Below are 23,135 nucleotides of genomic sequence, written 5' to 3' on the forward strand. Positions count from 1 at the left end.
GTAATATATCTTACAGACAGATTGTACCTTCTTTTTCCCCCTGTGCTGTACAGAAGGTTCTGTATTTTATACATAGTAATATGTGTGTGTCAATCCCAGTCTCCCAATTCATGCCACCCCGCCTCTCCCCTCTTGGTGTCCATACATCTCTCTACCTGTGTCTCTATTTGTGCCCTGCAGATAAGTTCATCTGTACCATTTTTCTAGATTCCACATATATGCATTAATATATGATATTTGTTTTTCTCTTTCTGACTTACTTCATTCTGTATGACATTTAAAAGAATAGATTTCCTTGTTAGCACATTGTCTTCATAAGTAGCATTTTAATGCCATTTTGATAATTCTACCAAGGACCTATAATGTCCTTAATCTCTCCCATTATGGTTAGATACTGAAGTAGCTTTCAGTTTTTTCACTATTATAGATGATGAGCATCTTCATGAAATAGATAACCCTGTTTGTTCATCGTGCTTATTGCTTTTTTAAATAAATAAATAATTTGGCTGCTCCGGGTCTTAGTTTCTGCATGTGAACTCTTCATTGCAGCCATGGGATCTAGTTCCCTGACCAGGGATCAAACCCGGGCCCCCTGTATTGGGAGCATTGAGTCTTAGCCACTGGACCACCACGGAAGTCCCATGCCTATTGCTTTCTTTTGTATAATTCCTTAGAAGAGATTCCTGGAAGTAATGTTATAGGTCAAGATATTAACACTTTATGGCTCTTGATATGATTATTGCCAAGTGGCTTTCCAAAGAGTTCTGTCCTCCAGCATGTATGAGAATGCCAGTTTATTGCATCCTCGCCAGCCTTAGGTATTAGATCCTGTTTGGTTTTGGTGTTATTAGCCATGGGAGTTGAATTTTATTAAGTGGTTTTGGAGTATTTCTTGAAATATTTTTTTCCTGGTGTTTTCATTATTCTGCTCTCTTCCTCAATATTTTAAAAGATATTTATTTATTTATTTATTTCACTGTACCAGGTCTTAGTTGTGGCATTTAGGTTCTAGTTCCCTGACCAGTGATTGAGCCCAAGCCTCTTATGTTGGGAGCTCAGAGTCTTAGCCAGTGGGCCCCCAGGGAAATCCCTTCCTCAGTATTTTGCCATATTATTATGGGAGCAGAATAAAGAAGGGTTATCAATAGACATATCATCAAGTTTACAAAAGAAAAAAGCTAGACTCGATGCTTCATAATTTCTTCTGTGTCTTTAATCTGTGTTCATCCTGATGGACATTTTCACATGGATTATCTGCTGTCACCAGAAACTCAGTGTATCTGAAGCTGAATACCCTTATTTGTCCTCTAAACCACCTCTCCATTTTCATTTCCCAGTCATTTGTTGCCAGAAAATATTTTTAAAAAGAAAGCAAATGGAAAAGCACAGAGTCAGTTCCCTTTTAGTTGATCAAATGAAAGTCGGTCTCACGTTTATGCCTCGTTCTAGATTTCAAGGCCATAACTCTTGTCCTGGTACAGTCTTGCTCAGACTGTTGCAGTAGCCTTCTGACTGGCCTCCTCCTGCCTACAGTGTGTCTGGTCAGTGCTCCTAGGCAGTTGGAAGCAGGGAAGTTTTGGGTGCGGGCTGGTTGGCAGAATGGGGCCTGGCTGTGGGCTCCTCCCTCAGTGACCCCCACGACCACGGAGCAGGAGGCACAGGAAGCCTCCATTGAGGGCCCCCCAGGAACGGTGTGAGAGCTCGTGGTGCCCCAGATCTTTTGATGAGGCTCCCGTCTTCAGGCAAATTCTCCCTTCAGCTTAAGTTCTCTAAAGGCCTCCTTTGTACTGTCAGCATTGCTGAGGTTGCAGATAGAGGAGCTTGGCCTCGCAATCCTCTCTCTTCCTTCAGGTTGCCACAGCCCTTACTCCTATTTTACGGCTAAAGTCAAAGACAGGCCGTGACTGGCTGAGTTCACGCTGCTGTTGAGGCTTGACAGGCTGCTGCCTGTGCCCAGGTCCTCAGATACCAGCTCCCAGCTCTCTAAGTTAGGGCACACTTCCCCCTGCAAGCTGGGTGATCAGGTGTGGCAGGGATCTGGTGAGCACTCAGGGAGTGTGCAAGTGCCTGGCGCATAGTAGGTAGGCACCTTGTGTCTGATGATTGAGGATCTGGAAGGTGCTTTTATTATTTTTTTTTCCTCTGGGAAACATGGTGATAATGCCGTTGTGTTACCACTTTCCTTCTCTGTGCTTTTGGACTGGAATCCCATAGACTCTTGCCAGGATGTTCTGCTCAGGGTGGTGAGTCAAGCTGTCTTGCTTTCTTTTATCTGTAGATCCTGTCAGTTCATCCTCCCTCCCTTGAGATGGGTTTGCACTTTTGTCAGCTGAGTTATCCAAGGATAGAGTGGGCTTAAATACAGATCAAATGACTTTCCTAGAGAAAGTGTTTTAGTCCTATTAGCTGGGCTCTGAGTAATGTGTCAGTGTGTCAGCCACTGCGGCGCACAGCTCTCCAGCTCCTGAAGCTGTGACAGTGGTGAGGTCGGAGCCAGCTTCGGGCAATCGGATGGGTGGAGGGCCCCCACTACAGGACAGAGCTGGTTCAGGCTCAATGTGGGGCCTCCATCAAGTTAGGAGTCACTTAAAAAGTGGGAAAGGGGGCACTTCCCTCATGGTCCAGTGGCTAGGATGCTGCACTGAACACTCCTGAGTTTGATCCCTGGTCATGGAACTAATGGAGATCCCCTCTTCACGTGCCCCAGTGAAGATCGAAGATCCCGAGTGCCACAGCTAAGACACAGTGCAGCCAAAAAGAAAGTGAGAATGGGGAACTCAGGCTGTGGGGTGCCCCTGGAATCTAGCACTGGAGCCCAAGGATCTCCAGCCACCCCTCCTATGATGCCTGACCATCTGGAGTTCCAGGGGCCCACCTAGAGCTTCTGCCTAAGCAGCAGGGCACATGCACTGTGACTGGGCCTTGTTCTGCAAAAGGGAGAGTCCTGTGATGGAGCAGAAGGTCCGGGTAGTGGGAGGGGCCGGCCTTAGTTGTTCAGGAACTGTGAATGGCACTTGGGGCTGAGGGTAGGGGACGAGCGTCCTGAGAACTGGAGCACAGGATACCAGACAGGAATCCCCAGGCCTCCTCAGCCCTGCCGGACTTTTCCTGGAGCTGCTAGGCCAGTTCTAGGTCAGCTCTTGTGCCTCCAGCTGCTCCACACATCAGGTGAGACATGGAGAAGGACCCAGCATGGCGATGGCCACCACCCAGTCTTCTGCACCTTCCTCCTCCCCACCCGTGGCTGAATTCCTTAGCTCCACAGCCCCAGCCTCCGCCCTGCCCCAGTGATCCAGATGGATCTCCTTTCTTCCCGGGGACTGGAGCCAGGCACAGTATGCTGACCTGAGCCAGGGTCGTGCCACTCTCGTCCACTGCCCCTCTGCAGCCCACTCCTGCTTCCGGCTCCCCATCTCTGTGTCCCACCACGTCGGGACAACTCCACTTTGTTTTAGGCCTTTGCTTCCAAGTGTCATCTGAACTGAGATGACAGATGGTCAGGTGCTTGGAGCCTCAGGGGCTGTGTCTTGGCCCACGGGCTGCAGCTCTGACCTTGGGCCTCCTGTCCTGCCTCTCTCTCCTGGCCTGGCCATATCAGGTCTTGTGCTTGATGCTGCTGGGCCAGCTGTCCCTCCGCTGCTGCGGGCTGGAGGGGAAGCCTGCTCCACCCCTCCCAGATGAAGGAGTACATATGCTTCAGGGACAGGCTGCCGGTGTGGACAGGACTCTGAGGTTGTGGTGAGCAAAGGCCACAGCCGCGGAGCCTACCATGGGCAGCCTGCAGAGCAGGGCTCCCCATGAGGGGAGGAGGTGCAGCAGCAGCTGTCACGGCTGTTGTTCGCAGCGGGTACAGCGGCCCCTCTGCCCTGTCCCAACACCCGCTGTGCTATCCTTGGGGAAGGCTGCCAGGAGACCCTCTCCTTCCCCTGAGAGCCGTGGGTGCTGCTCATCATAGGAGAAACCTGTGGTCAGGCCTGTATCTCCTCCTTCCTGAAACACTATGGTGCTTGCTTCTTCCAGGGAGTGTGTTTCACACCTCAGTCACAGCTGCCCCTCAAGGCATATGTGGGTGGGAATACATAGTTCCAGCGTTGCCTGGAGTCTCTGTGGAACCATTTCTGGGGAGGGAGGGCTGCCAGAAGACTGTGCTCTTGGAGGAGCAGGCCTAGCTTACCTGTGGGGTCCCAGCACCAAGCTAGAGTGGGTGATGCCATAGACGTGGGTGGGGGATGGGGTCAGGCCTGCTGGAGGTGTGCCACGTCCACAGGAGAACAAGAGGAGGGTCACCACCAAGACGGAGCCAGGGCGGAAACCTCAGCATGTCACCCCAGGTCGGCCCTGTGCGTGGACAGATGGGAGCCATGTGAGGCTACCTCCCACCTCCCAGCTTCCCAGAGCCCTGATACGAGCCATCATATCACCCACAGCCACAACCAACAGCTGTGTGAGTGATGGCAAGTTTCTGCGCAAAACCGCCAACTCCATTATAGAGGAACTCCGTTCCCAGAGCATTTGTTAATTGAGCCATCGCAGCGCTTGATTTCATTGTGCTGTTGGCACTCTTTGCAGACAGCGTTAATCATTGCCATCCTTATGAGAAATTGCCTGCACCCGTAGACAGGATCTGCCTGGAGCAGGTGTTTCTCCCAGGGGCTCTGGATGGCTCTCCTGCCCTTGGTTCTCAGTTATTTATAGGATCACAGAAGCCTGTATCGGAAGAGACGATAGAGGTCATCCAGTCTAGAAATATTTAGCAGCACCTGCTGTGTTCTGCCTGATCGCCAAGGTTCAGAAGATACAAGCCCTGAAACCCTGACTTGTTTGGTGTTTTCTTCTAGGAATGGAAATTGCTTTCAAGAACACAGTCAGGGTCCCCTTCACCACTCATTATTAAGATTGTTGTTGTTGTTCAGTCACTAAGTCATGTCCGACTCTTTGCAACCCCATGGACCACAGCATGCCAGGCTCCCCTGTCTTTCACTATCTCCCAGAGTTTGCTCAAGCTCATGTCCATTGAGTCAATGGTGCCATCCAACCATCTCATCCTCTGTCACCCCCTTTTCCTCTTGCCCTCAATCTTTCCCAGCATCAGGGTCTTTTCCAATGAGTTGGCTCTTCACATCAGGTGACCAAAGTATTGGAGCCTCCGCTTCAGCATCAGTCCTTCGAATGAATATTCAGAGTTGATTTACTATAGGATTGACTTATATGATCTCCTTGCAGTCCAAGGGACTCTCAAGAGTCCTCTCCAGCACCACAATTTAAAAACATCAATTCTTGGGTGCTCAGCCTTCTTTATGGTCCAACTCTCACATTATAGTTTCCTCTTTTGAATCAATGTAGACCACTTTCTATTAAGGGAGCAAACATAGGAAAGGTTCTCAACACATAGTAGGATTTCAGTGAATGTTGGTTTCTTTTTTTCCCTGACTGTGGTTTAAAATAAAAAAGAATAAAAGCATCTATTGACAGGATTTCCCTGGTGGTCCAGTGGTTAAGACTCTATGCTTCTAAATGTAGGGTGCACGGTTTTGATCCCTGGTCAGGGAACTAAGATCCCACATGCCATGCACCATGGCCAAAATATTTTTTTAATGTTTTTTAAAATAGTCTATTGATACCTTTTCTGGAAGCAGGCACCAGGTCTTTTAATTGTTATAAGTCACTCCCAGCCTCTTGTGGAAAATTTCTAAGTCCTTCCAGCTTCTCTCTCCTTGGATTGAGGAAAACTTGCCTTGAAAAGGAATCCAGGGGACCTGCCTCACATTTTGCGACAAGCAGCCTCCTCTAAAATCTGGAGCCAGACAGGAGACTGGAGGCACTTAGCTTTTTGCTTCTTCCAAGTACCTCTTAATGGCACGTGTTCTATGCATTTCCTGAAAAGTTGATTTCAGGGCTCTGCAGGAATTGAGTCTTTACCAAGGAGTCTCTTTTTTTCCTCCATGAAAGTTTCAGAGAGAATTCACAGAAAAAGAAAGGAGTAGGCATAGGGGTCGGAAGTCCACATTAAAGGTTATGCTTTAATCTTTTTTTTTCTCTTTTTTGGCCACACTGCAAGGCACGTGGAATCTTGTTCCCCTCACTAGGGATTGAACCCTGATTGCCTGCAGTGAAAGTGCAGAGCCTTAGCCACTGGACCACCAGGGAAGTCCCAAAGCCAGGACTCTTGACTCCTTCCTTTTTGTACCTTTGGCCAACAGGATCCCAGGCACACGGTGAATATTCAGTGAGTGCTTGTTGCATGAGTGAGAGCACCGTGTTCTGGATCATCTTTTCACCTCCGCATTCATCCTCTGCTCTTCTTCACTCTGCTCTGGTCCCCGGGGGGCTGCCCTGTTGATGACATTGGAAGGCTTGCGGGGCCACTGGCTTCTGGTTGGCTCTGGTGGGTGGCGGGAAATCAGAATGGCAGAGTTGAGGGCATTTGTCCTGTGGGCTTCCTCTCCTGGGGGTGCTCACCATGTGCTGGTGGGGCCCTCAGCAGAAGGTCACCTCTCTTGTTAATACAGCCTGTGCTCCGTGACTGTCTCCTTCCACATCCCACAGCCTCTTCACTCCCTCATCCTTTATTTTTTTAATTAATTTATTTTTAATTTTGGGAGTGCACTGCGAGGCATGTGGGATATTGGTTCCCTGACCAGGGATGGAACCCATGCCCCCTACAGTGGAAGCATGGTCTTCACCACCGGACCACGAGGAAATTCCCACACCTCCTCATCCTTTAAAGCCAAGGGGCAGCGGCAACAGCTAGCCCCAGGTCCCTGCACTGTCCTTACAATCTCTATGCACCCAGCTCACACCTGCCTAATTAATCTGTCAATCAACTCTCCACCAATTATCCCAATCGGAGTGTACCTTTACTTTCCTGTGGGAAAGCAGCAAGCCACGACTGCTTGTGAAGATTTTAAATGGTTTGAGGTAGGCCCCGGGGCTCCAGGCACTTAGAAAGGTTAGCAGCTGGGTTCTTCAGAGGATATGTGACACGGCTAGCCATTAAGGACAATCGGATGCACAACAACTTTGGGATAATAAATAGCAGCTCTGGAAACTATTCTCTCCTTAGGAAAGACTCTCTCCCACTGATAACTTGTGAAATCTTATTTTAGGCCAACTGCCTGTTTTTAAGTCTCTAAAATTGCCCCTTATCATGGTGGTGTGTGTATGACTCAGTGTGGGATGAGCCAGAAGAGGAAGAACTCAGGACCACATGTAACAATGGGGGAGGTAGGCTTTACATACGAGCTTTGCCAACAGAGGGTGTTTTTAAGGACTCCCTTGGGTGTCTAATTTGATGTTTCAGCGTCGACTCTTTGGGCTATTTCGCTGCAGGTGATCATCAACAGCACAATCACGCCCAACATGACTTTCACCAAAACGTCACAGAAGTTCGGGCAGTGGGCGGACAGCAGAGCCAACACGGTGTTTGGTTTGGGGTTTTCCTCGGAGCAGCAGCTGACAAAGGTAATCAGGTGGTCCTCCCTGCAGCACCATGAGTGCCGCTGTCCAATGCGCTCTTCTTAACTTGATGCCTGTCAAGGGATCTGGCACTGCCACTGATGAGCAGGTTCCTCTGTGGCCTTCAGCCTCTCCCCTTGTGGCACCACAGGGCTGCCAGACCAGGCCCAGACCAGGTGTTAGAAATCACCAGATTCCTTAAAAATGGAGATGTAGTTTGGAGAGGGAAAACATCTCTAAAAATGCTGCATCCCAGCCTCAGGACTAGCCTTGCCTGGTGTCCACAACCCCCCACCACCCCAGCTCCCTGCATCCAGGGTGTGTCTGACAGCCAGCAATGTCAGTGACTGTATGGTTGGAGCCCACAGAGAAAGGGAGCAAGGTGATGCTCAGTAAGAGTTTTGAAAGGTTTCTGCTCCCAATTTCCAACATGCATGCAGGTGGCAGGGGTGTTTCCTATAGCACCAAGCAGTTCTCAGACCCCCGTGGGGTGTCCTGCAGTGCACCTTAATTCCGACACTGTTTACCTGGAAGTAGTGCCTGCTCCCACAGGTTTAGGACTCAGTCCTACAAGAACCCCCCCACTTCAGACTCCCAACTGTCACCTGTGTTTCTGACTGACCAGCAATAGGTCAGGGCTTCCAATGACCCCCTCCTAAGGTGTAATTAATTTGCTAGAGCTGCTTATAGGGATTCCCTCATAGCTCAGTCAGTAAAGAATCTGCCTGCAGTGTGGGAGACTCAGGTTCAGTTCCTGGGTGCGTAAAATCCCCCGGAGAAGGAAATGGCAACCCACTCCCATATTCTTGGCTAGAGAATCCAATGGACAGAGGAGCCTGGCGGGCTACAGTCCATCGGTCACAAGAGTCAGACGCGGCTTAGCGACTAAACCAGCACCAGCACCAGAGCTGCTTACAGAACTCAGAGAAGCGTTTTGCTTACCAGGTTACCAGTTTATAAAAGGGTGTATGTTAGGAACAGCTGGTTGAAAGAGATGTTCAGGGCAAGGTGCGGGGGAAGGACAGAGCTTCCACACCTTCTCTGAAATGTGCCACTCTCCCCATGTCTCTCCGTGTTCACCCACCCGGAAGCTCTCCAAACCCCATCCTTTTGGAGTTTTATGGAAGCTTTATTAGCTAGTCGTGATTGATTACATCATCCACCTTTGGTGGTTGGTTCAGCCTCCAACCCTCTCCCCTCCCCAGAGGGACTAAAAGTACCCCCTACCCCCACCTCCATTCATGATTGGTTCCCCTGGCAATCGGCCCCCATCCTTAGGTCCTTTCCAGAAGTCACCTCATTGATATAAACCCGGTTTTGATGGAAAGGGGCTTGTTCTAAATCACAAGACACCCATTTCACCCCTATGGCTCTGAACTCAGAACTGACGACAAGAGACCAAATATTATGACAAAAGATGCTCTCACTGCCCAGGAGCTATGAGTCAGGAACCGTGGAGGAAGACCAATATGTGTATTTCTTATATGTCACAATGTCACAAGTTCTTAACCTGAAGTCCCCACAACCCTTCAAATGTCACCCAATGTTCTGTGTGTGTGTTGGTGTTTTTTCTAGGGAAAGGGTTCTTAGCTTTGCTTTGATGGTCCAAGGGGCCTGGGGCACTGACTATGGATGGTTAGAAAGGTGTTGAGGAGCCAAGCAGGCTGACCACAGACAGAACACTGAGGACTGAGGGAACAAACTGACCACCTCTAAGGGGCCTCCCCTAGCCGATTGAAGGGCCAGCAGCTTGTTTTAGAATAGGTTTTCCTGTAGGATGGTGGAGAGCCCTGTGTAGGTGTTGAGAATGTACTGGTTAAAAGCAAGACTGCCTAGGGACTCCCTAGTGGTCCATTTGTTAGGACTCCCCGCTTCCACTTCAAGGGACACGGGTTCTATCCCTGACCAGGGAACCAAGAGCCCACATGCTGCAGTATGGCCAAAAAACAACAAAACGAAATAAAAAGCAAGACTGCTTAGTTTGTGTTGACACAAGAATTTACTGGAAGAATATCAGAGAATCCAAGAGAGAGTTGAAAATCTGAAAAGGGCTGGAGCCAGGCTGGCTTTGGGCAGCTCGACTCCAGAACTTGTTTCTTACCCATTGCCTTGACCATCTGACTGGCTGCTGGGCAGGTGTTCATGGAGCCCCTTCTGTGCCGACACCAAGCTGGGCCCCGAGGATGCAGAGTGGGGGTCCTGTCCCCAAGCGCCTTAGAGTCCCAGATGCCTGGGGAACTGACAAGCTTTTAGTGCAGACTGGGCTGCTTGGGTTCCCCATGCACACTGAGCGTGACTTTCATAGAGCGGGACTGAGATGAGTCAGGACGCCACCGTGAAGGGACTTGCTAAATGTCTTTCATTTGTCCAGTGTGTGTGCGTGTGTGTGTGCGCGCGCGTGTGTGTGTGTGTGTGTGAACACCACACATACACACATGTACATTCTAAGGAGGCCTCCAAACCCAGCACCTACACCCAGCCACAAACGAGTCCCCTGACGAAGGGCACACCACAGACTGTGTTCCTCTGCGTCCCAGCTACTGAGGACGCTGCTCCTAGAAACCCAAACCCCAGATGGCCTGGTAGCACTCTGCACAGTCTCTTATTCCAGCCCCTCATAGAAGCATTCTCTCCTGGGTACTAAAGTCTCCAGATCTCCAGGGCTCAGCATCATGGGGCAGGAAGCAGAAACCCAAAGGGTAGCTCGTGGGGCGTAAACATGGGAGGTGTCGTCTCCATCTCTGGTCCTTCAGTCTCTGGACCATGGCCCCGGGGAGACGCATCCCATCCCATGGGCCTGCATGATGCCGTGTTCTAGCAGGCAGCACGGCAGAGTTCTGGAAGGCCTGCTGCTTCTGCTGATAGGGCTCATGGGAGGATCAAGAATTCTGTGGTGTGTAGACCTTGCTTCATTTCATTTGCAGAGAAGCTGTTTGGTTGTTTGGAGGTGGTGCTGTGTGGCACAGAAGGCATTAAGTCAGTCTAAGGGTGGCGGGGCCAGGAGGCCTGATGGTTCACAGTCCATGTCTGTTTTCTGAGGGTAAATCACTATGTGCTCTGGAGGAAGGGCCTGGTGCAGTCAGCTTTCCCCAGGGAGCTTCCTGGTCACTTCGAAGTGTGATGCAGAATCCAGGCCTCAGGGTGGGTCACTGTTGTTGGCAGTTGATACTCGGCAAGGCCAGAAGTCAGAGTGGTCATGGGGAGGAGGAGGTGTTGTCAAGGCCACAGTTCTCTCCCTGGCACCAAGGCCAGTGTGTCCATAACCTTCTGAGTAAGTACCTGGGGAAGAGAATGACTGGGTATCCATAGAGCAGCTTTCCTGTCCCTAGTTCTCAGGATTCTCTTTGCTGAAGGGCGGGGGCTTCAGAAAAGCATGGTCTCAGTCTGTTCAGTCTGTTGTCACAAAACACTATAGATGGGTGTTTAAACAGCAGCCTCTCACAGTCTTAGAGGCTGGAGTCTGAGATCAGGGTGCCAGCATGGTCAGGGTGAGGTGAAGGCCCTCTTCTGGGTTGCAGACTTTCAGCTTCTCACTGGAAGGTGGTCAAGACCACTCTCTGAGGTCTCTTTTATAAGGGCACTCTTCCCATTCGTGGAGACTCCATCCTGTGCCCCAGTCACCTCTCAAAGGCCCCGCCTCCTAATCATCACACTGGCGATTAGGATTTCCACCTACGATTTTGAGGGAGAACACGGACTTTCAGTCCATTCATTGCAGGCATTCATGAGGAAGGTGAATATCTCTAGCTTCTGGCTCCACTCGGACCCACTGTTGTAGCCATTTCCCAAATCTCTTTGTCACTAACCCTTCAGCTTGGTTTCTTCCCAATCCCTCCCATGCAACTTGGCCCTCACCTGTGTCCCCAGGGCTCAGTGTAGATCCCAACTCCAGGCCACCTCTGCTGTGCACACCAGGCAAAGAGATGTTCAGATCGTGCCACAGGGAGCATTTCCCTTTCCCTCCATCCTCCACACAGCAGAAGGAACACAAGCAAAATCCTGACACTGTGTGAGGGAAGCTGCAAACGGTCCACTGTTGACAGGGCACCCAGGTTTGGGGGGTGGGCAAGGCTGACTAGAGGCCAGCTTTTGAAAGGGCCTTCTGTGCCATGCCAGAGTCTCTGGACTTTATCTCACGGTCTGTGAAAGACTTTAAGCCAAGAAAGAAAATGATCAGATTTGCACTTTAGGTAGATTTTTTTTTTCTGACTTTAAGACAGATTAGCTTGTTTTCATCCAGATCAGAGATGAGGAGGGCTTGCATAAGAGCTGGAGAGATTTAAGAAATATTGAGGAGCTAAAGTGGCAGAACTTGGTGAGAGGATGTGGGAGGCAGAGTCTGTGGGGTGGTGATGGATGGACGACGTGATGCCATTTTCTGAAATGAGGCAGAGGAACAGGTGCTGTGAGGATCTGAGAAAATTTCTATAAAGTGGAAGCAAGTCTGATGGTGATTTGTTGAAAGAATCATTAACCAGAACGTCTGTCGGAAGTGGCTGGTAGGGATTGCATGCCTTTTCCCTCTGAAAAAGCGCCTGGTGGAGAGAAGTGGGGTTGCGGAACAACACCTGCCCTGCCGAGTGTCTCCTATCCGGGCTGAGAGGGCTGGAAACCTCACACTGCTGGGGAGGGTCAGATGGGGTGGCTTCTGTCAGAGACAGAGTCCTGTCTGGGCCCTCCTCTTTGGCTCACCAGCCCCTGATCCCACCCAGAGCTGGAGTTTTCCACGGAAGCTTTGAGGGTTACCCTCAGCTGCCTAGAATAACTTCTTCAATCTTCGGAGGACTCAGAGTAGCTAGGAAGGACAAAGGGGGAACGTTTCAAAGAAAAGAATTGAAAGAAGGGAGAATTCAGAAGAAAAATGAGAAGAAGTGGTTAAAGTTCCATTCTTTGTGCCTCTGAGAACTAAAGAGACCTTGGTCTGTGCCTACATCCAGGCGTGGCCACTTCTAGTTTTTCCCAGATGGAAGAAAACGTCCTGTCATTGAAGAGGAGTGCCCTGTCACCCCGAGTCACCCGGTCTCCTCCAGCAGCATTGGAGTCCCACTCTGTGACTGTGACCTGCCATTGTCACAAAGACTTATCAAACAAGCCCTGAGATGCCTCCTTTGTTCAGAATGTTGCAAATCAACTTCTCCCCTTTCTCATTGAAGGGAACAATTAACTACACACTGATAAATTACCATGAAGTGAGGCTGGCAGTCTGGGGAATTGATAATCAAATACTCTAACTAGCCTGGAAAAAGGAACTCCACTGTGGATGTTAGCATTTAAGAACACTTCATACATACTTCTCTTTTTACTCCTCCAGAAGGAAAATAGATATCTTGATCTTCATGGCTCCCGTTATAAGGATCACTTCACACCAAAATCCAGAAAGTATTACAGGGACACTTTCCACTCTCTGTACAGGCTTTCCAAAATAACAGGAGCTGCGTACTCCCAAGGGTGAGCTGGAACGCTGTTCACCCACTGGAAAGGGTGTGATGCCTCAGCCCGCTGGAGAGCATTGAAAAGGGACTTGCCTGTTCTGACAACTAGAAAGCCTTCTGAAGAGATCAGAGGAAGGAGAACCAACTGTAAGAATGAGCCAGTCATCCAAGTTTAGATGGTTCCTGGCATCTGACCTTGATACTTTTGGCTCCGTCTCGTCCTGCCACGAAGGGGAGTAATCAGGTTGGAGTTGCTTGTGCTGTGATTGAGCCATTATTCTTTGTTGAAAGAATAATTAACCAGAACTTCTGTCTGAAGTGACTAGTGGGGATTGCATGCCTTTTCCCTGTGAAGAAGTGCCTGGTGGGAGAAGGCGGGCGCTGGGAGCGATACCTCCCCTGCCAAGTGTCTCATATCCAGAGTGATAGGCTGGAAACCTCAACGTGCTGGGGAGGGTCGCTTCTAATTTTTTCCCAGGCAGGAGAAAACATCCTGTCATTAAAGAGGAATGCCTGTCTCCCTGGGTCACCCGGTCTCCTCCAGCAAGGGTTCTTACGGGAAGCCCAGGATGGTTTGAGGGTTACTGTCAGCTGTCTGGAGCACATTCTGCCACAAAGGGCAGTGATCCTGGATGGAGTTGCTAGCGCTCTGTAGTTGGTCCAGCTAAACCCTGACCCCCTAAGTGGCGTTTGCCTTTCAGTTTCGCTAATTCAAATTTGCATTCTTGCTGCTTACTTCATTAACTCAGTGTCCTTGTAAGAACGTTTCCTGATCTCCTACCTTTCTGATTTAAAAGGCTCACTTTTCTTTCAGTGGAGGATATTGACCATTCTTTTGATAGGTTTTAGTTAGAATGTTTGGTGGCTACAAGTAGCAAAGAACTAATCACGGTGCTTATTCTTTTCATACGGAAAAGAAGTCCTGAGGCAAGCGGTTGCCAGCGCCAGTACAGTGCTCCATGATTTGGGTGTAGGACTCTGTGTGTTTTGTTTCTTTGCTTATCCTTTTTCCTTATGATGACAAAATGGCTTCTCAAACTCTGTCCGTCACATCTGCATTTATGGCAAAAGGGAGGGTGCAGGAGGATGGTACCACAACAGCGTCCCTGTAAACTCCTGTGGCAGATTTCTTTTGGGATTCCAATATCAGTCTTGGGTCCCTGGACCACCCTCCCACACCCACTTTCAGGGAGAAAAAAAGAGGCAGGGAAATGAGTTATGATCAGCTTAGATCTGTTCTTATTCTCTACCATCTAGGAAATTTCTGTTCTAGACAAATCAAGATTCTCTTAAGCTAAAGGAAAAGAAGAAATGGATTTTGAATAAGCAAGTAGGTGATGTCTGCTGCCATAGGGTCTTCAATGGCCAGGGCCCCCCCAAAAAAACAAAAATGAAATAAAACAATAATCTTTCACTTTCTATCATCATATGATGATTTTGATTATAAAATTACTGCCACACATTTAAAAACCACAGAAAATGATCCTAATGAGTCAAGACATGAGAATTTGACATCTATTTAGAAATCTTTATAGTTTGAATATCCTTTGATCCATGGGTTTTATTTATAGGAATCTATTCTAAGGAAATAATTGTAACTGCATACAGAGAATTAGCTACAAGAATTTTCTTCATGGCATCATTTATAATACACCAGCCTAAATGTCCAGCTATAGAAATTAGTTAAATAAACTCCAGTATACCCTTCAGGGTAATATTGTACAGCAATTCAGATAATGTAATAAAAGATAATTGCATAGAAATATTGTCATATTAATATCAAAAGTAGCGATAAAAGCAGATGTGTTGGGTTGGCCAAAAAGTTCATTTGGATTTTCTGTAAGATGTTATGGAAAAACACAGACGAACCTTTTGGCCAACCCCATACAATGTCATTCTGTTTTTTAAATATGTGTGTAGTGGATGCATATGTACAGATAGAAAAAAGTAAAAAAAGAAATTCACGTGGGTAGTGCTTATCTCTGGATGATGCCACTCTATGTTTTTAAAAAATATTTTTCCTAAACTATACTTACTAAATGTACAAGCATATGTGCTTTTTCATAATAAGTGGGGAAATATTAGAAAGCTTAAGACTTGGAGAGAGGAGCTTTTTCACCAAAGGACAGTGAGACTACCTGTGTCCCAACAGTTGGAGGCTCTGAGTGGAAACCTTCTTCCATCCTTCTCCCAGGGCTCCCTGAATTGCTTCCAGTGTTTCATGATGATAGATAATGCTAGGATTAACATCTTTGTATAGAAGACCTTTCTTTTTTTCATTCTCTCAATTATTTTTGTAAGATCGTTTCCCAAAAGTGATACCACTAAGTCGGTGGGTATAAATGTTTTTTCTCACTTATGATCAGTAGTTCCAAACTGCTTCTCCAAGGGGCTGTACAGTCACAACGTTGCCAGGAATACCTTGCCAGCACAGGGTATTATAATTGTATTTAGCGTTAGCTAATTTAGCAGGCCAAGAATGGTGCCCCATTATTTTGCTTTTGCATTTCCAACAAGGCTGAACAATCTTTTCTTTAAGTTGCATACTTATTATGTTTTTCTATTTGTGAGTTTTGCCGTTTATCTATTGGGATTTTCATATTTTCCTTTTCAATTTGTACAAACTCTTTCTATACTAAAGATAATGGCCCTTTTTCTGTTGTACTAGTCTAGCGATAGATACTTTCCCCAGGCTGTAGTTTCCCTTCTGCATTACTTTCTTTCTTTTTATATACAAAAGCTTTAAATTGTTAGTCAAGTCTGTCACTTTGTGATTTTTCTTTTATTTCTTCCAGGTTTAGAAAATTACCCTCACACCCCTCAAGCAGAAGTTTGATGAATGTTCAACTCTGTTTGCATCCAGGTTTTAAAAATACAAAACAACTTACCCCTTTAACTCATCATTAATTTATCATGCTACTGGTTTGTGTAAGGATTTAAATCCATTTCCCATCAGTTTACAAAAATTATTGCAATTATATTTTGAATAATTTTCCTCATTAATTTATGATTCCTCCTTTGTCATAGCTAATCTTTATATAAATTGTAGGGCCCATCCTGCCACTGTTTTTTATTTTTTTATTTTTTTTCCATTTATTTTTATTAGTTGGAGGCTAATTACTTTACAATATTGTAGTGGTTTTTGCCACTGTTTTTTAAATGATCATTCAGGGGCTTCCCTGGTGGTCCAGTGGTTAAGACTCTGCTCTCCCAATGTAAGGGGCACAGGCTCGATCCCTGGCCGGGGAGCTAAGATCCTACATGCCACATGGCACAACTTAAAAAATAAAATAAAAATAAATAAGTGATTATTTATTTACCTAAAATTTATCTGATAGGGCTTATCCTACTTCATGACATTTTGAGCTTATTTTCTGATAAAAATTCTTTTGATTATCACCCATTTGAATATAAAGTCCTCTACAGACCCAGAATTCCTTTGAAGACAGGAACTAAGTCCTTCTTAAGTATTTCAGTGTACCTAGAGATAGCTAGTTAATATTTTTGAATGAATGAGTTCACCCTTTTGTGGAGCTCTGTTAATAAAACTCTGTGGCTTTTTTTCCCCTCATGGCATGTGGGATCTTAGTTCCCCAATCAGGAATCACACTCATGTCCCCTACGTTGGAAGCACAGAGTCTTAACCACTGGACCACCAGGGAAGTCCTAAGTTCATGGTTTTAAGTCAAATCAAGGCCATGAGAAGCTGTTCTTGCCTTTGTTGAATGCCCATTGCAAAGCCCCATCTCTCATCCTCCAGGGATCCATGGAGATTGCATTATTATTACCCATTTTTCACAGATGAAGAAAGCAAAGTACAGAGTGGTTCATTTGCCTGCATTTGAAAGAAGGATAAGGGTTAGAGCTGGACATCTTAGCTAAGGTAGCAGTTAAGTAGGTTAAATCACAGGACACTGGAGTGTCCAGCACTGGCGTCAAGTGGCCTGTATTCAGTCCCAGTGTGACCTTGGCCAGTTATGAAACCTAAATGTGCTGCATTTGTATATTGACAGTAGTAAGAGGACCTCAGAGTGGCTGTGAGTGCATAGTACGACTGTGCATCCTGACTGCGAGAATACATGTACTGTTTTGCCCTTTTTGAGATGTTCTAGGCTGTTACTGTTCACAGGCATCCCTCAGAGGTACTGTGGATTTGGTTCCAGACCACTGCAATGAAGCAGATACTGTGTTAAAGCAAGTCACAAATTTTTTAGCAGTTTTATTTGCACTATACTATAGTCCATTAAGTGTGCACTAGGATTATGTCCAAAATAATAATGTATATACCTTAAATACATAGTGGCTTCCCTCACAGCTCAGTTGGTAAAGAGTATTCGTATTCCTGCAATGCAGGAGACCCAGGTTCGATCTCTGAGTCGTGAAGATTCCCTGGAGGGGGAGATGGCAACCACTCCAGTATTCTTGCCTGGGAGATCCCGTAGACAGAGAAGCCTGGCAGGCTACAGTCCATGGGGTCGCAAGAGTCGGACATGACTTAGGGACTAAACCATCACCATACCTTAAATAAAAGCACTGTATGGCTAGAAACTGCCAACTGTCATCTGAGCTTTCAGTGAATGTAGTAACAACAAAGATCAGTTATCACAGATCACCATGAAAGTTTGACATACTGTGGGAGTTACCAAAAGGTGACGCAGAGGCACAAAGTGAGAAAATGCTGTTGGGAAAATGGTGCTGATAGACTTGTTCAGTGCAGGGTTGCTGCCAGCTTCAATTTGTAAGAAACACGGTATCCGTGAAACACGATAAAGCGAGGTGTGCCGGTGTAGTAGTGCTGTCACCTCAAGGTGACATCCTTTTGAGATGTTATAGGCTGTTACTGTTCATAGGCATTCCTCGGAGATACTGTGGATTTGGTTCCAGACCACTGCAATGAAGCAGATATTGCGTTAAAGCAAGTCACAAATTTTTTTAGCAATGATAGAGCTGTTGCCCAGGCCACTCACTCCATTAGCATCTGATTTTCTGATCCTCAGGCCTTGTCTTTGCCTTAAATGTTCGCATGACCTGCCTTGGAATTAAAGCTTTTATAATGTTCTTTTAAAGAGGAAGTGAGTACAATTCTATTTTAAGTACAGTTCTCTTTGCAAATGGAAAATCCAATTGATAAATGTTTAACAACTGTTGTGCAAGTCTCTGGCATTCGTGTAGGCACACGAAAGTAACTGGATGTGTAGATGATCATGTAGAAATCAGATCTAGGCTCAAGTTCAGGTTTATTATTTACTAGCCATGTGACCATGGGCAAATATTAACCTCTCTAAGACTCTGTTTTCTTATGAGGAAACTATGAATAAGTATTCCTGTCCAGTAGAGGGTAACAAACAGGAGAATGTGTATTGAAAGTCATTAAATTTCTGGGACTTCCCTGGCAGTTCAGTGGTTAAGATTCCATATTTCTAATGCAGGGGGTACAGGTTAAATCTCTGGTTGGAGAACCAAGATCCCACATCCTGCAAGGCATGGCCAAAAAACAAACAAAACTTAATAAAAGAAGCCATTAGACTCCTTACCTTGTAAATGTGGCCCTGCTGAGGGTCTAGGGGAAGAGGGTGATAGTTATGCCCACCCAAGGCAAAACTGTGGGACACCTGGAGGGGCCAGCATGATGGGTGTCAGGGGACCGAGAGAGGACTGAGTCTCCAGGAGTTGAGCTGAGGGTCATCGCGACGGTCAGGGTCAGGCTGGAAGAGCAGAATGGAGGCCCCAAGCTCCATCCAGAGGCCGCTTGTTTTATCAAAACCTGGCAGGGCTTTATTTACTGATTTGTTTGTCACTGTCTCCTGCTACCCAAGTCTGGCGCTGTCTCTGATGCTTACAGTGTTCATACCCCAGCACCCAGCTTAGGCCACAGCCCCATATTTGTTTGCTGAAGTCCTTTTGCTCAGACCATGTTTGTCCACTGAGTAAACATGACCCTGGTGATGACATTTCTAATCTAGTGTATAAGCAACTTCAAATAAGACCCCAAGAGAAAGAGACCCTGAAAGGTGCAAGAAGAGTCTGTAAAAAAAAATAATGCCTTTGGTTTGGGAGCCTGGTGAAGTATTCCCATGCCTGTGGGTACCTCCAGTACCATGGTACCTCCCCAGGTCCTTAGGTTCGGCCATACTTTGACATGTTTTGGGTTTTTTTTCCCAAGACGGTGGAAACGTGCAAATCTAAAACCCAGAGCTCATTCATTCTCTTAACAAACTTACTTACACCTGCTTTCCACCTGGTCTCTTGGGAAGGTGCAAAGGGGAAAAGCATGGGCCCTGCCATCCAGGAACTCATGACTTGATACTTTTACTTACGGGGCCCCTAAAAGAAAGGGGGATGCTTCATCCATCCCCTCTGGACCTCAGACCTTTTAAGCAACAGGTAATGTGGTTTTTCTCTGGTAGCTCTGGGTTGGTTAAATGAAGCCCTGTGTCAGTGGCTTTATTTACAGGCCTGCAGGAGCAACGCCAGCCAGCGTTGCAAGGCTGACCTTTTCTGCTTCCACCAGGTGCTTGGTTTACCAACAGCTGTCATCCGGCAGGGTTTCCCAAAGCAGACTGCTGTTGTTGACCTTGTGAGACACTCAGGGGGCAGTCTATGCTCAGAAATCGAGTTCTTGGTGAAAGACATAGCATTGTCGGTGGCATTGGCACTGGCTGGCTTTTTCTTGCTACTCAGCAACCACGTTGGGCTCTCTTGCTGTGTGATGTCAGCATTAGCTATCACAGGCAGTTCTCTGTTCAGTGTATTTGCTAATTAAAATCAGTTGCTTTGTCAGTGACAATAAAGCAGTGACTGACTGATATGATTGCTCTGGGATTTTAATAATTTTTTAATTTTAAGAAAATATTAAAACATTCCTTTAAGCAGAGAGCATAGTAGAATGAACACCCCCAGATGCATTACATAAATTTAACAGTGAACACTTTGCCACATTTCTTCATCTGTTTTCAGGCTTTACTGGTAGCTCAGTTGGTAAAGCATCCACCTGCAATGCAAGAGACCCCAGTTCAATTCCTGTGTCAGGAAGATCCCCTGGAGAAGGGATAGGCTACCCACTCAAGTATTCTTGGGTTCCCCCTGTGGCTCAGCTGGTAAAGAATCTGCCTGCAATGTGGGATACCTGGGTTTGGAACATCCCCTGGAGAAGACAAATATTCTGGCCTAGAGAATTCCATGGACTATATAGTCCATGGAGTCACAAAGAGTCAGACACGACTGAGTGACTTTCACTTTCACCTGTTCTTAATTGTTGTTGAAGTACTTTAAATTACAGACATAAAGACATTTCATGCCTAAATACTTCAGAGTGTATGTGTGTGCTTAGTCGCTTGGTTGTGTCCAACCCTTTACGATCCCATGGACTATAGCCTGCCAGGCCCCTCTGTCCATGGGATTTCCCAGGCAAGAATACTGGAGTGGATTGCTGTTTCCTTCTCCAAGGGATCTTCCCAACCCAGGGATCGAACCCACATCTCCCACATTGACAGGCGGATTCTTTACCACTGTGCCACTTGGGAAGCCCAAATCCTTCATTATTATCTCTAAATGATGACATCTTCCAATAACCACAACATCAGCAGCACTTCTAACAAAACTAATAAAACAGTAAATCCTTGGTGTCATCTTATCCAGTCCATGTTCACATATCCCTTGTTGTTGCCCAGAAATCTTATAATTGGTCTGTTTAAAAGAGGACTCAGACTTCCCTGGTGGCCCAGTGGCTAAAGGCTCTGAGCTACCAATGAAGAGGGCCTGAGTTTAATCCCTGGTGAGGGACCTAGATCCCACATGCTGCTGCTAAGACCTGGCGCAGCCAAATAAACTTTTTTTTTTAAAGAGGACTTAGTCCTAGGCTAACATGTTACATTTTGCATCTTAGGCTTTTAAAATCTAGACCGTTCCTTCCCCCCAGCTTTTTGGATGTTTTTGTTATTCATGCCATTGACTTGGATGAGTTCTTGTATCTTTCACGAGAGATTATGAAGTTTTGGGGGGATTCCTTTTGTGCTATAGCTAAATTTCTTTTGTTGCATTTGTACTAGGTACTCTTAACCAGAGGTGTGTGTTTTTAATATTTCACCATCAAATCTTGCTTCAGTATCTTAAAAACTCATTTAGATCTGACTGTGGCTTTTTTGTTGTTTTTTGTTGTTGTTCAGGAAAAAGCATTTCTTATATTCACTTCTTTTAAATCTCAAATAAAGTCTCTCTCCTGGATTTATACAGAATTTATTGACTTCAAATGAATGCAAAATAATAAAAGTGGGTTCTGAATATCAGCCATGTATAAGGTTAAGGATACCTCTAATAATTCTTCTTGATGTTCAGTTTGCAGAGAAATTCCAGGAAGTGAAAGAAGCTGCCAGACTAGCCAGAGACAAATCCCAGGAGAAAATTGAGACTTCGAGCAATCATTCCCAAGTAAGTAATTTGCCCGTAAAATAAATGAGTGTGATCAGTGATTGGGACTTTGTTCCTTGTCACTTTTGACAGGAAAGAGCAAATTTTCACAGTAGGGCATTTTGAAGGCTTTTCAACTATTAGCCTGTTCACAGTGAGAAAGATGTGAAATGTTTTTATGAGACTTGAATTTTTCAAGATGTGGTGATACATTTTGGATGGAAAACATTTGATGATATAAGAGTTAATACATGTCCCTCATCTGGAATTCTCTCTGGTCACTGTTTAAATACCAATGCCAAGAGGACGTGTTTTCTTTCTGTGTTGGGAAGGGAGGTCTCCATGAAGCATGCTCATGGACCAATGCAGCTACCTGTGCCCGTGACAGAGAAAACTTGGTTGATGCCAGAGGCTCCCCGTCTGTTTCCCTATCATAACAAAGTCGGGTGGGAGGTGGTATTTCAACAGCTCTAGTTTAGTCAACGAAAATGTGGCTTTGCCAGGAACTGAGTCATCTGTCTACTGACAAGTGTGATCACTGACTAAAAGGGACCTATCTTAACCTGAAATAAAACTATCTGCCTTCCTGATGTCTAGGGTGGGGTATGCAGTATTAGGCAGAAGCCTTGACCTCGAGACAGAGTTATGTGTAGAGAGACAGGGCAAGAGAGACATGAGGAGCAAGCATCTGGGGTTAGGAATAAACATGATGTAAGTGAAAGCCAGGAGTCTACCGGCCTGGGGGAGAAGAGTGCGGTGGGAGGACCAGGGATGCACTTGGAGGGACCGTAAAGGACCCAGACTTCTTCATTAGTGGATCCCTTCTTACCTAATTTTGTATTATTGGATAGTGAGAAGACACTTGAGGTGTTTTATGGCCACTGGTCAGGAATTGACACGATGGTTGCATGTGGGTGGTGAGGAAGTCAGGGAGCAGCCAAGGGCAGGAAGACTGGCGAGGAGGCTGTGGGATGGAGAATGGCCATGCCGGGATGGCCATGGATGGATTCTGGGTCAGAGATGAGAACCTGCCTCCTGGAAGAGAACCTGGAGGCACGGGCATCCTGAGTGGTCAAGGTCAACACCCTAGGCTTGGTCATCAGCCATAGCCGAACCTGGATCATATAAAAGATGCCGCCCCCCCAAAAAAAAGAGATGTCCCTGTGGAAATGAATGTGTGTTAGACTCCAAGTGGACAGGAACCTTCCTGAATTTTTATAAATAATCTGTAATATCATCTAAATGATACTGTTAATTTAGCATACTAATGTCTGTACTGAGTAATATCTGAGGCACTCTAAAATTGGGCACTTGAAGTGGTCCATAGTCTGAGGAGTTTCTTTTTTTTTTTTAGAATGCTAAATTTTATTTCATTAGATAGAGGAAAATCTATCTTTTAATTAATTTTTTATTGGAATATAATTGATTTACAATGTTGTGTTACTTTCTGCTGTATAGCAAAGTGATTTAGTTGTGTATACATACACACACACACACAGTTAGATTCTTTACAGAGAACGGAATAGAATTCCCTGTGCTATTCAGTAGGTTCTTGTGAAAGTCGCTCAATCATGTCTGACTCATTGCGACCTCATGGACTATACAATCCATGGAATTCTCCAGGCCAGAATACTGGAGTAGGTAGCCTTTCCCTTCTGCAGGGGATCTTTCAAACCCAGGGATTGAACCCAGATCTCCCACACTGCAGGCGGATTCTTCACCAGCTGAGCCACAAGGGCAGCCCAAGAATACTGGATTGGGTAACCTATCCCTTCGCCAGGGGATCTTACTGACCCAGGAATGGAACTGGGGTCTCCTGCATTATGTTCTTACTAGCTATTT

The 23,135-nt window shown here is 46.4% G+C and overlaps 1 protein-coding gene across 3 annotated transcripts in view; it reads left to right on the forward strand.

Moving 5' to 3' along the window:
- The window catches only part of HOMER2 (homer scaffold protein 2), a 124,564-nt gene that overhangs the window by 88,418 nt on the left and 13,011 nt on the right, over nt 1-23,135 (forward strand). For all 3 annotated transcript variants that reach the window (XM_043489404.1, XM_043489403.1, XM_043489402.1), the window contains exons 3-4: nt 7,330-7,461; nt 21,222-21,314. In XM_043489404.1, the coding sequence (XP_043345339.1) occupies nt 7,360-7,461; nt 21,222-21,314 (195 nt within the window). In that variant the 5' untranslated portion in view covers nt 7,330-7,359. The remainder of the gene's footprint in view (nt 1-7,329; nt 7,462-21,221; nt 21,315-23,135) is intronic.

The sequence above is a fragment of the Cervus canadensis genome, chromosome 17 (assembly GCF_019320065.1).
Source record: "Cervus canadensis isolate Bull #8, Minnesota chromosome 17, ASM1932006v1, whole genome shotgun sequence".
NCBI lineage: Eukaryota > Metazoa > Chordata > Mammalia > Artiodactyla > Cervidae > Cervus > Cervus canadensis.